This window comes from Mauremys mutica, chromosome 6 (genome assembly GCF_020497125.1).
Source record: "Mauremys mutica isolate MM-2020 ecotype Southern chromosome 6, ASM2049712v1, whole genome shotgun sequence".
NCBI classification, from domain to species: domain Eukaryota; kingdom Metazoa; phylum Chordata; order Testudines; family Geoemydidae; genus Mauremys; species Mauremys mutica.
In genome coordinates this window covers 36,983,409-36,999,850 of record NC_059077.1, presented here as the reverse complement: position 1 = coordinate 36,999,850, position 16,442 = coordinate 36,983,409, and the positions used below count along the sequence as shown (strand labels likewise).

General features: G+C 43.8%; 1 protein-coding gene across 3 annotated transcripts in view; it reads right to left on the bottom strand.

Moving 5' to 3' along the window:
- ZSWIM6 (zinc finger SWIM-type containing 6) overlaps positions 1-16,442 on the bottom strand; it is a 153,261-nt gene that overhangs the window by 52,610 nt on the left and 84,209 nt on the right. For all 3 annotated transcript variants that reach the window (XM_045021802.1, XM_045021803.1, XM_045021804.1), the window contains exons 3-4: positions 3,650-3,798; positions 2,988-3,138 (exon numbers count right to left, since the gene is read on the bottom strand). In XM_045021802.1, the coding sequence (XP_044877737.1) occupies positions 2,988-3,138; positions 3,650-3,798 (300 nt within the window). The remainder of the gene's footprint in view (positions 1-2,987; positions 3,139-3,649; positions 3,799-16,442) is intronic.

The following is a 16,442-nucleotide window of genomic DNA, read 5'->3' as shown; positions in this document are numbered from 1 at the left end:
AACTAATGCCTAAGGGTTGGTAGGCTACAAAATTAAGCAACTCTTTATTAAATAGAACCCATACTTTCACTTTACGTGTGCTTTCATAACTACAATACAAAAGCATTATTTCCCCCATGAAATAATCAAGAGCTTAATTAACATACAATATTTAAAAAAAAACACATTTGACTGTGATTAACACCACTGCAAGGATTTTCTTCATAGATTTAAGGGGAAAATTCTAATTTGTATATACACCATTCTCAAAGCAGATCACTCTGAGCAGACAAAAGGTAAATATGCTGTTTTACCCTTACATATAGCATGCCTAGAGGAAAAGAATCAGACATGCTTCTGATTTCAGGAGGTACAATCAAATTTGTTACCCCTCAGCATCTGTATGAGATCTCCCTTGCCACTGTTGCACAAACAAATAGCTGGTCCTCAATATCACCCTGCTCTTCATTCTGCGGATCACTGTTTTTCCTTTGGGCTTCCTAATACCCTTGTCTTCTTCAATGCTCATATTTCTCTCTCAGGTCTGTGTCTTCACTATGAAACAGGTGTATTCTTAACTTGAGGTAAAACCCTTAGTGAAAACAAGGCAGTTTGTAAAGTCCACATGTCAGCAGGTTAAGACTATGGGGAAGTACAGTCTGATCAATTCCAAAATTTCAGGTAACATTCTAGGCATCAGTAGGAACAGTCCTATTGATTTTGGTGACAATCAGAAAACTGGAAAAGCCTGATTTCCACATTTTGCCCATTTGGTGCTACACATAGAGGAGTACTGAGACATCAGAGGTAACTCAGCCACTCACCACTCACTCCAGGTCATCTGCATACTTCAATACCATTGGTTGAGTCAGCAAATAAAACTGCAGGTCAGGACTGAGGTGCCTTGATAGAGGGTGTGCATGGGTTCAGGACCGAAGTAGAGGAGACTGCGTCAGATCAGGAGCTACCATGCCTAATTAGAAGTGAGGATGGAGATTTCCACTGTGACTGCCTACACACACCATGACTGCTTCAGACAAGATCATTTTACCTTTGACAAAACTGTTATAATTCATCTACACAATGCCCCCACTTGGTGCTCCAGGCAAAGAGATTCTTCTACTTGCAGCACCAGATGGGCACTGTCAAGGGGTGACATGGCCAACGCAGGCAGCAGGGTGAGGATCAGGGTTACTTAGAAAGTAATGACTGACTCAGGGTATGACTACACTACAGCCACAGACTAGACACTTCCTACATCAATGGAAGCAGTTTTTCTATCTTTGTAGTTAATCCAGGTCTCTGAGAGGCAGTAGCTAGGTTGACAGAAGACTTAGCCGCATCTACACCTGGGGTTATGTTGACCTAACTACGGCACTCAAGGCACAAAATTTTTCATAACATAGCAAGGGCAATCTAATTTTTAAGTGCAGACTAGGCCTGAGTTATATCTGATGTCACAATGCAACTGCTCAGGATCTTCTGTCTGTAGCATTAAATGAGCACAGTCAAGAGGAAACTGCTGATATGAAACTGAAAATAAAGAGAAGAGGAGTGGTGGCTTAGACAATTTATTACAATATAAGTTTAGCTGCACTATCCTGTAAAATTGCTACAAAGTATGCATTCGTCTAGTTTTAAATATAGCTAAATTGTTACTTTCAATTAAGCATATGTCCTTTTCTTTAGCAAAAGCTGCTTTGTTTCGCCATCAAATCAAGATGTCCAAGCTACCATTTCTACCACCCGCTGTATGCCAGAAATTCACAACAGTTCCAGCCCCTTCTAAATTGAACACTTAAACCTGCAGAGACCACCAGTTTCAGTTTTATCAAGTATCCTGATAAGCCTGCCTTTTTTAAATGTCCAATTCTTCCTTCATTCCTTAGACTGCTGTAAGATATTTAACTTGGTACCACAAGACATCCTGATTAAAAAACTACAACGATATAAAATTAACATGGCACATATTAAATGGATTAAAAACTGGCTAACTGATAGGTCTGAAAATGTAACGGTAAATGGTGTATAGTCATCAAGTGGGAGTGTTTCCAGTGGGGGTCCTGCAGGGATCAGTTCTTGGCCCTAATCTATTTAACATTTTTATCAGTGACGTGGAAGAAAACATAAAACAAATCTGTGATAAAGTTTGCAAATGACAAAAACTGGGGGAGTGGTAAATAATGGAGAGGACAGATTACTGATTCAGAGTGATCTGGATTGCTTGGTAAACTGGGTGCAACCAAACAATATATGGTTTAATACAGCTAAATGTAAATATATACATCTAGGAACAAAGAATTTAGGACATTCTTACAAGATGGGGGACTCTGTCCAGGGAAGCACTAACTCTGAAAAAGACTTGGGGGTCATGGTGGATAATCAGCTTAACATGAGCTCCCAGTGTGATGCTGTGGCCAAAATAGCTGATGTGATCTTGGGGTGCATAAACAGGAGACTCTTGAGGAGTAGAGAGGTTATTTTACTGCTGTATTTAGCACCGGTGGGACTGCTGCTGGAATGCTGTGTCCAGTTCTGATGCTCACAGTTCAAGAAGGATGTTGATAAATTGGAGAAAGTTCAGAGAAGAGCCATGGGAATGATTAAAGGATTAGAAAACATGCTTTATAGTGATAATCTAAATACATTGAGCTCCTTGAGCCTAACAAAGAAGTAACAATGGGCTCTTCAATCTAGCAGAGAAAGGTATAACATCATCATCCAATGGATGGAAGTTGAAGCTAGACAAATGCAGACTGGAAATAAGGTGTACATTTTTGACAGTGAGGGCAATTAACCACCGGAATAATTTATCAGGGAATGTCGTGGATTCTCCATCATTGCTGATTTTTAAGTTAAGATTAAAGGTTCTCTAAAAGCCATGCTCTAGGAATGATGGCCTGTGTTACACAGGCAGTCAGACTAGATGATCATAATGGTCTCTTCTGGCCTTGGAATCTATGAAACATATACATATACAGCATATAATTTTAATTCTTTGCATTTACCCAGTTCATCCCAGAGTTGCCTATACTTGTCAGTCATTGCAGTGCCTTGTTGCCTCCAAAGCGACAGACGAGGGTCAGCCATGAACTGTTCCGTTATCAATGTCAACATGCGAGCGCCATTAGAGTCTCTCATCTTTAACATCTCTCGCACCTAGGAAACAAAAAAGGTCTCTTAATACAAGCTTGAAAAAAGAAGCTACACAATACTAGTGAAATACTGAAGTTTATGCTTTCACTCCTCCTCCCTCTTTGAGACACATACACTATTAAAAAAAAAATCTCGTCAAAAGTTTTAAATGAGAATTTGACTACATTTAGTTTGTTCTCCAACAGTAAAAATGATTTTCGATCGCTGTTAATATCCCTCTGCAATTTCTGTTCTGAACAGTTTTTCTGCAAGAAATTTAGACTTGCATTACATTGTATGCCCCAAGAATATCACACACAGTTCTCCAAAACTTTGGGGAAAAAAGCTGGTTATGATAACAAGTAGATTTTAAGGCACATCAAGTTATGCTCCATTGATGGAGAATTCTAAGTAACATAATGCTGTACTAATAAGGCTTAAATTGGTTTTAAAATGACTGCATTTTCAGTAATTAATCAAATATGGGCTGGACAGAGGAAAACAAAAAGGAAAGAGACCCAAACGTAACCCCTACCTTTGCAAAAAGCAAATTGAGCTGCTTCCCTGATCCATGGTATCCACCCTGGGAGAGGAAGAGTTTAACTTGCTCCTGGACTTGTTCTTCATCCAAGTGCCAACAGTTTTCATCATCTATGCTAGCACCTGCTGTTGGGTCAGGAGCACCTACAAACAGCAGCGAAAAAATTATGGTCTAAATAAAGAATATAGGTTCATGGTGGGGAGGGAAGGAGGGAATGAAGTAAAAGGAGGTCAGAAGTACAGAGGGATTTTTTGGACTTGGGATCTCTCATGTTTTGGGTATTGTAGCTTTACCTTATTAAAATATTTTTTCTCAGTACCCCGATCACTCAGAGAAGAGGAGAAAGGGGCTCCAAGTAATAATATTTAAGAATTAACTACAAACTAAACAAAAACCTGTTTAATTACAAGGGTTTTTACAATAAAAATTTTCTGTAATCTGATGTTTTATGTCAATTTCACAAAAAAATATAGCACGATACCTGAAACAAAGGTATTCTGGAAAGTTTAAAGTGTGGCTCTACTCTAAGGGTTCCGTGTTCATGATCTAAGTAAAGTTTATAACATTTTCAATTACAAGATTTTTTTTCTTGCCAGAATTGCCAAACCAGCTTGAGGTTCCCCTTTTAGTGCACCAGTACATAGACGAAAAGGTTCTGCAAGCCAAATTATGTTTCCTTTAGTATTTCTTCAATCACAGTGTCTTCAAATAGTGTCTTCCATGACACCTGTACAACACCCAGTGCCTTCAATAATCTTACACAGATATAAGTGATTGATATTTAGTGTACAATTCTGAAACGCAGTAGAAGAACTCATAAGTAATCATGTACAGGGAACGGATCTGTTGGTTAATAAGCATTTTTACACAGGCTAGGTCTTCACTGCACAGTTACTTTGAGTGTACCTAATGGAGTTAAGTAGGGTGACGAGACAGCAAGTGTGAAAAATCGGGATGGGGTGGAAGGTAATAGGCGCCTATATAAAACAAAGCCCTGAATATGGGACTGTCCCTATAAAATCGGGACATCTGGTCACCCTAGAGTTAACTCCTTTTAAGTTACCCTATCTTGAGCAGCTACACTATGAAACAGCACTCAGACAACACAGAGCAATTAGATTACCGCAGAGAGTATCTGTATTAGCAGCTGACAAGATGTGCTAATGCAAGTTTTAGCCTATATCCTTGACAGGCTAGATAACTTGAGTTGAAAGCTTTTGTGTGTGTGGATGCACCTCGAGTTAGGAGCAACACTCAAGTTATCTACAAAGCAGACAAGCCCAGAGTCAAACTGTAATTTTATGCCCTGTCTAGATTAAAAGTGATATGATAGACCAGTGGTAGGCAATCTATGGCACGCGTGCCGAAGGCAGCACGCGAGCTGATTTTCGGTGGTACTCACACTGCCCGGGTCCTGGCCACTGGCCTGGGGGGGGGCTCTGCATTATAATTTAATTTTAAATGAAGCTCCTTAAACATTTTAAAAACCTTATTTACTTTACATACAACAATAGTTTAGTTATATGTTATAGATTTATAGAAAGAGACCTTCTAAAAACATTAAAATGTATTAATGGCACACAAAACCTTAAATTAGAGTGAATAAATGAAGACTCGGCACACCACTTCTGAAAGGCTGCTGACCCCTGTGATAGACCAAGTTAATCCCACGGAATAGCTAACCGCTTCTAGAACTCTAATCAAGACAAAGCAACTGTACTTTAGAACATGCTCAAGTGGCTGAATTAAAGGCTTTACCTTGACCAGTTCAGCACATTCTAAAGTACAACTGCTTTGACTCTGAGTTCTAGAACCTGTTAGCAATTCAGCTATGTAACTCGATGTAACATTTCACCACTTAAATCTTAGTCTAGACAGGGCCTAAGGGAATGTCTAAACTGCATTAAAACCCCACAACTGGCCTGGGTCAGCTGACTCAGGCTTGCAGGGCCCAGGCTAAAGGGCTGTTTAATTGTGGTATAAATGTTCTGGCTCGGGCAGGAGCCCAGGTGCTGGGACCTGGTGAAGGGGGAGGGTCCCAGAGCCACAATTAAACATAGACTTACTCCAAGCCATGTGAGCCTGAGTCAGTTGAAACGGGCTGGTCATGGGTTTTTAACTGCAGTGTAGACATACCTTAAGTATCCTTCTGTAACCAACACTATAAAAATAGTGCACTAACTAGAAACAAAGGCATTGATTCAAATACTTTTTTCAATAAGTGCTGAGAAGTTTAAAAAGAGGACAGAAAGTTCTCCAGAGTTTTTTAATTAAAAATCACTACTTCAATTCTAATGATTTAGAAATTTTTTCTCCATTCTAGCTATGCCATTTAGAAAAGCTTACAGATGGCTGAAAATCTGGTTGAACCTCTTAAAATGAGCTCCTTTGACTAGTGAAGACAACTGGAAGATTTTGAAGAGCAGAGAGGTGTTTTGTACTCAACTGCTAGTACCTCAGAAAGCCAAAAATCTTATAGCTTGGAGTTCCTAATGCTTGAGACCTTAAGAATGGGAATCTTGTGGGGATTTTATCCTTAAATAGGTTTTTTAATTGAGAGAGAAAAACTGTCCCCTTGAATACGTACGTACAACTCCCACTGACTTGCAGGGGAGCTGTTTAGAGTGTGTGAAGACAAAAAATTGAGCCCAGGACATTATGAAACGAAGGAATGAAAAACTTCACTCTAAAAGTCCTTCTCTCTTTACTCTGTTCATTTTAAGGGGCTTTCATGAAACAAATGCTGACACGTCTTCAGTTGCACAAAATGAGATAAAAAGGGAAATCAAGCCACAGGAGAACAGGCAGTGCAGCTGTTGCAGCAACTCAAGTTTTTTGTATCACCTTCCAAAATAGCTTAAATATTTCATTGCTCCAAAACACACAAAGACAACTACTTATTGCACTTGTCATTTATAAAACACAAAACTTGTTTTAAAATAAACTGGCTGAGATAAATTATAATTTAAATTAATTTTAGTAAGATGTCACAGCTAAACTTTGCTATTTGTGAAAAACCAAATTCTTTGTGGAACTATTTACATTTTATCAAAAGCTCGCAAGTCAGTTTGTGCTATAATGCTGAATTTCAACAAGGATATTGTCATTCCTAGAGAATCTACATCCTGTCACTGGAACACTGGTATCAGATCAGCCCAGAACTGTAACAATAACATTGCCAGAAAGTTCTCCAATACAGGAGTAATGAACAGGGCAGTTTTGAGAAGGAGTTCTCTTCAAGTGAAGGAGGAGTGACTAGGTGACCCTCGGGGTGAGTTTGTCGTCTGTTTGTCTGTTGTGTACTTTCTTGATTGAAGTGTATAGTGTGGTCTATTTAGCAGGCAGTGTGCTTACCCTAGGCGAGGGGTGGGCAAACTTTTTGGCCCGAGGGCCACATCTGGGAATAGAAATTGTATGGTGGGCCATGAATGCTCACAAAATTAGGGTTGGGGTGCGGGAGGGGGTGAGGGCACTGGTTGGGGGTGCAAGCTCTGGGGTGGGGCCAGAAATGAGGAGTTCAGGGTGCGGGAGGAGTGGGGGTTGGGGGAGTGAGGTGCGGGGGGGGGGTGAGGGCTCCGGCTGGGGGTGCGGGGAATGAGGGGTTTGGGGTGAAGGAGGGTGCTCCAGGCTGGGATTGAGGGGTTTGGGGAACAGGATCATGGCTGGGGCAGGGGGTTGGTGCATGGGGAGAGGCTCAGGGGTGCAGGCTTCCAGCGGAGCTTACCTCAAGCAGCTCCCAGAAGCAGCGGCATGCCCTTTCTCTAGCTCCTATGCGGTGGGGCAGCCAGTCAGCTCTGCACACCTCCGCGTCTGCAGGCACCGCCCCTGCAGCTCCTATTGGAGCACCAGAGGGGGGCCATTGGAGCGCGTAGGAGCTGGAGCAGGGCTATGCCGTGGGTTCCAACAGCCGTATGGTACAGTCCCTGACCCTACGCCCTGGCTGGAGCAGGACTACGCTGTGGCTTCCGGGAGCCTGACCCGGATCTGCCTTGCAGGCCATAGTTTGCCCACCCCTGGCCTAGGCTGATAGCTTCCTAGTGAGGGGCTAGTCTGCCATCCATTGAGCCCTGATCCCATTAGGATCTCTTGACAAGAGGGCATTGCTAACTCAGGGAGAACAGCCAGCCCTTAAGCAACTAGAGGACCTAGCAAACAGGGACAGCAAACAGTTGAGAGAGAGAGAGATTAGAGCAGGAGCATATGAGCCAGATACACCTAATAAACATTCTCTAAACTTAGGCCAATAACTGACCCGTCCAATACCCTCCCCCCACAGAAAACAAACACAACCACCCTTCCGCCAAAAAAACCCCCAAACCCTGCAAGAGTAAAAATAATGAAGCACAAGTCCAGCAGCAGAGTGGGGGCTATCCAGTTTATTGCAAAGAATGCAGCATGTATGATTACCTGCCTTGAGGGCAGGTGGCGTATGTATGCATTCAGTGCAAGGAGCTCATGGTCCTCAGAGACCACGTACGGGCTCATGAGACCAGAGTGGCTAAACTGCAGGTGCTAAGGAAGACAGCAGTACATAGGTGAGACTTTCTGGGATAGAGCAGAGCAGTCTCACCCCCTAATCTGGCAGCTTCTGTGCTGTAGAGGAGGATGAAAGTCTTGGGGAAGGACTATGTAAAGCTGGAGCAGAGGGAAACATTCCCATAGTTGGGGATCCGCCTTTCAGATGATGTCATATCGCCTCGCACTGAGGATCCTCCTCTGAGGGAGGTGACCCCAAGTTATTTGGAAGAGACAGGCAATAGTAATGCGGGATTTATTAGAAATAGAGAGTTGGGTTTGTGATGACTGGGAGAACTGCCTGATGAATTGCCTGTCAAGTGGGAAAGTTGTGGATCTCTCAAGACATCTAGACAGACTTATATGCTGTGCTGGGGAGGAGCCAGTGGTTGTGGTACAGGTAGACACCAATTACATAAGGAAAGGTAGGAGAGAAGTCCTGGAGGCCAAATTTAGGTTACTAGGCAAGAGATGCAAGTCCAGGACCTCCATGGTACTATTCTCTGAATTGCTTCCAGTTCCATGTGCAGGTCCAGTTAGACAGGCAAAACTGCATGGTCTCAATGCATGGATCAGACTGTGTTGGTAGGAGGGATTTAGGTTTATTAGGAATTGCGAACATTTTAGGAACAAATGAGATTATACAGGAAGGATGGGCACCACCTAAACCAAAATGGAACCAGACTTCTGGCATGTAAAATTAAAAAGCTCAAAGAGGAGTTTTTAAACTAAGGCTTAGGGGAATGTTGACATGTGTGGAGGAACGCACAGTCCAGACAGACACATCCCTTAGGGGAGGATTTATTAAAGGGGATATTCTATACCCTCATAAAGAGAAGAGGACAGAAGTTGATAAATTACAGGTAGGAACTGAAGAGAAATAGTCAAGCAAAAGAGAGTTCCATTCAGTTACATTACATGAAAGCATACAACTTAATATTGACAGATTTTTTAAGTGCCTGTACACAAATGCTAGAAGTCCAAATACTAAGATGGTGAACTTGAGTGCCTGGTATTAAATGAGGATACTGAAGTAACAGGCATCACAGAAATTGGTGGAATGATGATAATCAATGGGATACAATAATACCAGGGTACAAAATATATAGGAATGACAGAAGAGGTCATGCTGGTGGAGGAGTGGCCCTATACGTAAAAAAAGCATAGAATCAAATATAGTAAAAATATTAAATGACAAACTCAACCATACAATCTCTATGGATAGAAATTCCATGCTCGAATAATAAGAGTATAGCAGTAAAAATATACTAACAATCACCTGACCATGATGGTGACAGTGATTGTGAAATATACTCAGGGACATTAGAGAGACTAATAAAACAAAGCCCAGTAATAATGGAGTATTTCAACTATCCTCATGTAGACTAGGAACATGTCACCTCAGGATGGGATACAGAGATAAAATTAATGACTACTTCTTGGAGCAGTTAGTCCTGGAACCTAGAAGGGGAGAGGCAATTCTCAATTTAGTCCTAAGTGAAGCAAAAGATCTTGTCCAAGAGGGGAATATAGCTGAACTGTTCACTAATAGCAACCATAATGTAATTAAATTTAACATCTCTGTAGGGAGAAAATACCAAAATAACACACCATAGTACCACTGAACTTCAAAAAGGTGATCTATAGAGAAATGAGGAGGCTACTTAAACAGAAATTAAAATGAACTGTCGTAAGACTGAAATGCCTGCAAACTGCATGGAAACTTTTAAAAAACACCATAATAAAGGCTCAAATTATATCTATACCTCCACATTTAAAAAAAAATGAAATAGGACTAAAAATGCCATCATAGCTTGTAGTGAGTCGGTGTGGCTCCCCTCCTGCCCAGCGGAGGGAGCGCCCTTGCAGACACTGAAGTGGGCGGAGCCACTGCCGCCTGTTCCCACCCCCCGGAAGTCAAGGGGTGGGACAGGAAGCATAAAAGCCAGCCGCCAGAGCTCAGTCAGGAGCCAGCCGCCGCAGGGAGCAGACGTGCCACAGGGAGCTCAAGAGTGGGAAACCTCCGGGACCCAGGCAGTCGCCCAGACTGACCAGAGCTTCCGCGCGCCCGTTACCTGGAGGAACTCCTGGAGCTTCCCCGCGTCCACTACCCGGAGGAGCCCCTGGAGCTTCCCCGTGCCTTCTATCCGGACGAGCCACCGGAGCCTCCCTGCCCCTGCTGCTACCCAGAGGAGCCGCCCGAACACGCCTGGCCAGACTTCCCTGAGGAGCTGCCGGACCTGCCACCAAGCCCTGGCCGCGAGGAGCCCATGCTGGTGGACTGCCTGGGGATCGACGCCACAGACCAGGTAGGCCCTGAGGGGGAGACTGGAAGTAGCCCGGGGGTAGCCGACCCCAGTCAGGCTGCAGACAAACCCGAACCTATGTCAGTGTGTTGCGGTCAGGATCCCCACTGACCGTCAGCGGTGATAGCCGCTGCTAGGGTCCCCCCTGCCACCCCTCTCACGAGTGGCAGTCTTCCCCCTCACCTCAACGCTCAGGCGTAAGGGCCTGGGCCTATGTACTAAAGTGTTTGTCTGCTCAGCCCCTGCCTAAGGGCCTGAGCCCTGACTGTTTGTTGCCCTGCCCTGATCCAGGGCCTGGGCCTATATACTAAATTGTATTGTTGCTCAGCCCCTGCACCAGAGGGCCTGAGCTCCTGTGACTCTGTACTGTTGCTCAGCCTTGAAGCAGAAGGCCTGAGCCGCCCCCTCCCCCCCCGTCCCCGAATCTTATGCTTCACCCAGCCGTGGGCCAAGAGGGCCCGTGCCAGGGGACTTTGTGTTTGTCACCCAGGACCGCCGGGGGACCGACCCGGACCAGACGGGTGTAGTGAGCCGATGTGGCTCCCCTCCGCCCCTCGGAGATGGTCGAGCCCCGGCACGCACGATTACATGGCTAAACAGAGTAAAAGACGCATTTACAGATAAAAAGACAACTTTTAAAAACTGGAAATCAAATCCCACTGAGGAAAATAGAAAGGAACAAACTCTGTTAAGTCAAGGTATAATTAGGAAGCCCAAAAAAGAATTTGAAGGGTAACTAGCAAAAGACAAAAACTAAACAGCTTTTTAAAAAAAAAAAAAAAACATCAGAAACAAGAGCCAGTGGTGATCAAGGTGATAAATGAATAGTCAAGGAAGACAAGGCTGTTGCGGAAAAGCCAAATGAATTCTTTGCATCAGTCTTCAATGCAGAGGATGTAAGTGAAAGTCCCATGTTACCTAAAAAGAATGAAGAACTGTCCCAGATTGAGGCGTCAATAGAATATGTTGTAGAACAAACGGATAAATTAAAACGGATTTAAGTCACACAAAAAAAAGCCAACAATGTTAGGAACCATTAAGAAAGGGATAGATAATCAGATAGTAAATATAATACCTCTATATAAGCCAAAGGTATGTCCACATCTTGAATACTACGTTCAGTTCTGGTCACCACATCTCAAAAATAATATATTAGAATTGGAAAAAGTCCAGAGAAGGGCAACAAAAATTAATAGAGGTACGTAACAGCTTCCATACGAGTAAAAAGAAAGGAAAGCATAAAAAGACTGGGAGTGTTCAGCTTAGAAATGAGATAACTAAGGCCTGGTCTACACTGGGGGGAAGGGGTCGAACTAAGGTACGCAAGTTCAGCTACGCGAATAGCGTAGCTGAACTCGAACTACCTTAGTTCGAACTACCCCCCCGTCCAGACGCCGCGGGATCGAAGTCCGCGGCTCCCCCGTCGACTCCGCCACCGCCGTTCGCGGTGGTGGAGTTCCGGAGTCGACGGGAGCGCGTTCGGAGTTCGATATATCGCGTCTAGACAAGACGCGATATATTGAACTCCGAGAAGTCGAACGCTACCCGCCGACCCGGGTGGGTAGTATAGACGTAGCCTAAGAGAGGATATGACAAAGGTCTATAAAATCATGAATGGGGAGGAGAAAGTGAATAAGTGTTATTTACTCCTTCACATAAGACATGAACCAGGGGTTGGCCCAATGAAATTAATAGGCAGTAGGTTTAAAAACAAACAAAAGGTAGTACTTCTTCACATAAATGAATATTCAACCTGTGAAACTCATTGTCAGGGGATGTTGTAAAGGCCAAAAGTGTAACTAGGTTCAAGAAAGAAATAGGTATGTTCATAGGTCCTTCAATGGCAATCCTTCAAGATGGTCAGGGACACGACCTCATGCTCTGGGTATCCCTAAATCTCTGACTGCCAGAAGCTGGGACTGGAGCAGAGGGGATGAATCCCTCACTAAATTGCCCTGTTCTGTTCACTCCCTCTGAAGCATCTGGCACTGGTCACTGTTAGAAGACGGGATACTGGTTTACATGAACCATTGGTCCGAGTCAGTATGTATGGCCTTTCTTATGTTCTGGTTTCAGCCAGTTTCTGAAACTGTTTCCACAGTAGCACTGTGCCCTTAACCATTGTAGCCAGCAAGATGCCAGAAGTCTTGGTAACAAAGGCCAAAGACACCAAGTTGAGGGTCTGCTCACAAATATGGCTCAGCCTACTATTACAGAGACTTCATCCAGCGTCTGGAGCCTCCTCTCTCAGAAACCTGCACGTGTTATGCTCAGTATGGTCTTTTCCCTTTTTTTAGTTAGAAAAAACGTTAAAGGAATTTCCTTATGTGTATTTATTGTCTGTTTGGCAACAGGATGTTCTCCCCAAAACAGAGTTTACAGTTATAACTCACTAATTTTTCCAACAACCCTTGTAGCGGTCTTAGTCAATGGTCATGGACTAAAGAGGCATGGAGGCCAATGTCTGAAGGGGCATGGCCATGCTAAGCTACCTTCTCACCTGAAGAATTAGTCCTTGCTGGTCAAGGCTGAGGCACAGTGGTAGTGCAGTATGGGGACTTGAGTAGCCACTACCCATGTCACCCCTGTTCTGTGGATAAATAGAAGATTTTATCCAGGTCGCTCAACTGGTTACTTTTCAAGAGTACTACATTCACTCATAATAAACATTTCATAGGTCCAGTCTCTCTCTCTCCCCCTCTCCCCCCATCAGAGCAATAGATATGATTTTTTTTTATTAGCTAGGGTAGTAGTTTAAAGCAGTAGCGGAAACTGAATTTAAGACAAAGAACATGGTTCCTATTGCTTATTGTAGGCACCCTTTAGTAGAGGGGCCTCTGAACTCAACTGAGTGTGTTCCAATTGGAAAGATCCTGAGCACTGTAATCCAGCCTTGGAGTCCACAATTCCCATGATGCCTTGGGTGAGAGAGAGAGAGAGAGAGAAAGGACTTCTTCTAGGGAGAGCATGAGACGGGCTCTACTTTGGAGAAGTAATGAGATTGCTTTTGTGGAGCTTTGTCCATATCAGGAGCTGCTGCTAGGAAGCCAGAAGCTACTACTGAGAATCTGCTGTGGCTTTGAGCAAGCAGGAAGCCTCAGAGACTGTTGGTGGCTTCACTGGAAGCAGGACAGAGACTGTTGCTATGCCCAGAGCTAACTGAGGTGGATCTGCAGTGAAGGCAGTGCGAGTAACCATCACCCTTGTTTGGGAAAGTACTTGCAAGGGAAGGGGCACAGCAAAGCCTTTAAGGAGTTGTCTGAGTCTGAGAAGAGCAGAATGGTCTTCTCATGAAACCAGAATCCACATTTGCTGACATTTGATTAAAACAACTCCAATCTTCAGAAGGGGTGTGCAGCTTGAAAGGATCCCAAATTAGAACTGTCCTGCCCCTTGCTGCCTTGGCTGAACTGATTCACTGGACCAACAAAGTGTTGTCTTCAGCCTCAAGATCTCCAAGCACACCCACACAAACAAGTGTTTAGAACTCTGAAATCCAGAGGAGTGTCCACTCAGGAGTGGGTTAAATGCTGGCAGTTTTAATGCCAATTAGATACGTTTCATTTACTACTGTAAAGTGTATTTTTTAATAGATTGATGAAACGGCCACCCTCGCTGACTTAAATTAGTAGCGACATTCAATCTCAGTCTGTTATACCATGTTTCCTTAAGTTGTTAAGTAAAGGTATGTTAACTTTAATCTAAGTGTATACTGGGTGTATATTGTTTATAATTGGTATTTTTAGTTAGACCCATTGCACAGATTAGAATAGGTTTATTCCTGGAGGCTCCCATTGACTGTGTACAGGGTCCAGCCAGGTGGATGCACTGCCAGTTTTAATTTCCTTTATAAGTAAAAGGACTGCAGCAGAGTAGAGGATAGAGGATTCCCACCTATCTGACATCACCACTGCGATACCAGGATCTTTTGTTCTGTCAAAACATCAGGTGCCTAGGCACACAGGTGAGTGTTGCTTGTCCCCAGTGAGGAAAGGGGGGTTACATTACAAAGGCAGTTGTACACCTGCCTAAGGGTATGTCTACACTACGAAATTAGGTCGAATTTATAGAAGTCAGTTTTTTAGAAATCGTTTTTATACAGTCCATTGTGTGTGTCCCCACACAAAATGCTTTAAGTGCATTAAGTCGGCGGACTGCGTCCACAGTACCGAGGCTAGCGTCGACTTCCGGAGCATTGCACTGTGGGTAGCTATCCCACAGTACCCACAGTCTCCGCTGCCCATTGGAATTCTGGGTTGAGATCCCAATGCCTGATGGGGCAAAAACAGTGTCGCAGGTGGTTCTGGGTACATGTCATCAGGCCCCACACTCCCTCCTTCCGTGAAAGCAATAGCAGACAATCGTTTTGCGCCTTTTTTCCTGAGTTACCTGAGCAGACGCCATACCACGGCAAGCATGGAGCCCGCTCAGCTGTACATCACTGTACATCTCCTGGGTGCTGGCAGACGTGGGACTGCATTGCTACACAGCAGCAGTTCATTGCCTTTTGGCAGCAGATGGTGCATTACGATTCGTAGCCATCGTCGTCGTATTCCTGGGTGCTCTTTTAGCTGACCTCGGTGAGGTTGGTCAGGGGCGCCTGGGCAGACATGGGAGTGACTCAGCCAGGTCATTCCCATCTTCTGCCGAGCACCCGGGAAATGACGATGGCTAGCACTCGTACTGCACCGTCTTCTCCCGAGCACCCAGGAGATGTACGGTAATTCCCTGTAAGCCATGTCGTCAGTCGCCCCTCCCTCTGTCAGAGCAACGGCAGACAACTGTTTCGTGCAAAACCAGACGAGGAGGCGACGGCAGCATGGTGACGAGAGTGATGAGGACATAGACATGGTCATAGACTTCTCATAAAGTACGGGCCAGGCAATGTGCCCCGGCAATGTGCACATCATGCTGATGAGCTCTGCATGGTCACCTGTGCTGATCAGCTGGCGAAACAGGAAATTTTGCAAAAGTTTGCGAGTCTTTTCCTGTCTACCTGGCCAGTACATCTGAGTTGGGAGCGCTGTCCAGAGCAGTCACAATGGAACACTCTGGGATAGCTCCCGGAGGCCAATACCGTCGAATTGTGTCCACACTACCCCAAATTCGACCCGTCAAGGCTGATTTCAGCAATAATTCCCTCGGAGGTGGAGTAAAGAAATTGATTTAAAGAGCCCTTTAAGTAAAAAAAAAAGAGCTTTGTCGTGTGGACGGGTCCAGGGTTAAATCGAGGTAACGCTGCTAAATTTGACCTAAAGTCATAGCGTAGACCAAGCCTAAGATAGCTGAAGGCCCAGACAACCATTGGCAGGGAGGGATAAATTCCAAGTCAAAAAAAGGTAAAGGCTCCATTCCAAGAGAATGCTTCTCTTATGATTCAATGCGACTCCTGAATGTACAGTTCTAAATCTCTAATGAATTACAGTTTGTTGTTGGAAGGAGCACAGAACTGAGAGCCAGAAATTCTTGAGTTTAATCCTAGCATCAATACCAACTCCCTTTCCCTATTTGTAAATTGGGGATAAATATTACTTATGTGCTTCAGAGGTGTCATGAGGATTAATTAGCATACCTTTGATCTTTGAAAGTGAAAAAAACACTATCTAATTATATGAAATATTTTAAAAACCTGTAATTAAATGGTGTCAGTTTAGACACTCCCATATTTGTTCCCTCCTCACCACAGGATTAGTTAACTTATCAGTCATGACTGGTCTTTAAAACAGATTTTATTTAATGCACTTATGGCCATTTTTAATTTATATATACACAAACATGTTCAGTATATAAATAAGGACATACATGTTTAATTTGTGCTTCTATGGCTTAAAAGAAAAATGTTTATATAATTAAAAATATTGTGCATGGCCAGTATGTCTTTTTCAAACATTTGTTATGATATCCATGAACCAAATTATTTCAGAAAGGTGCTTGTCTCCACAGACTATGATGACAATGAAAAGCTA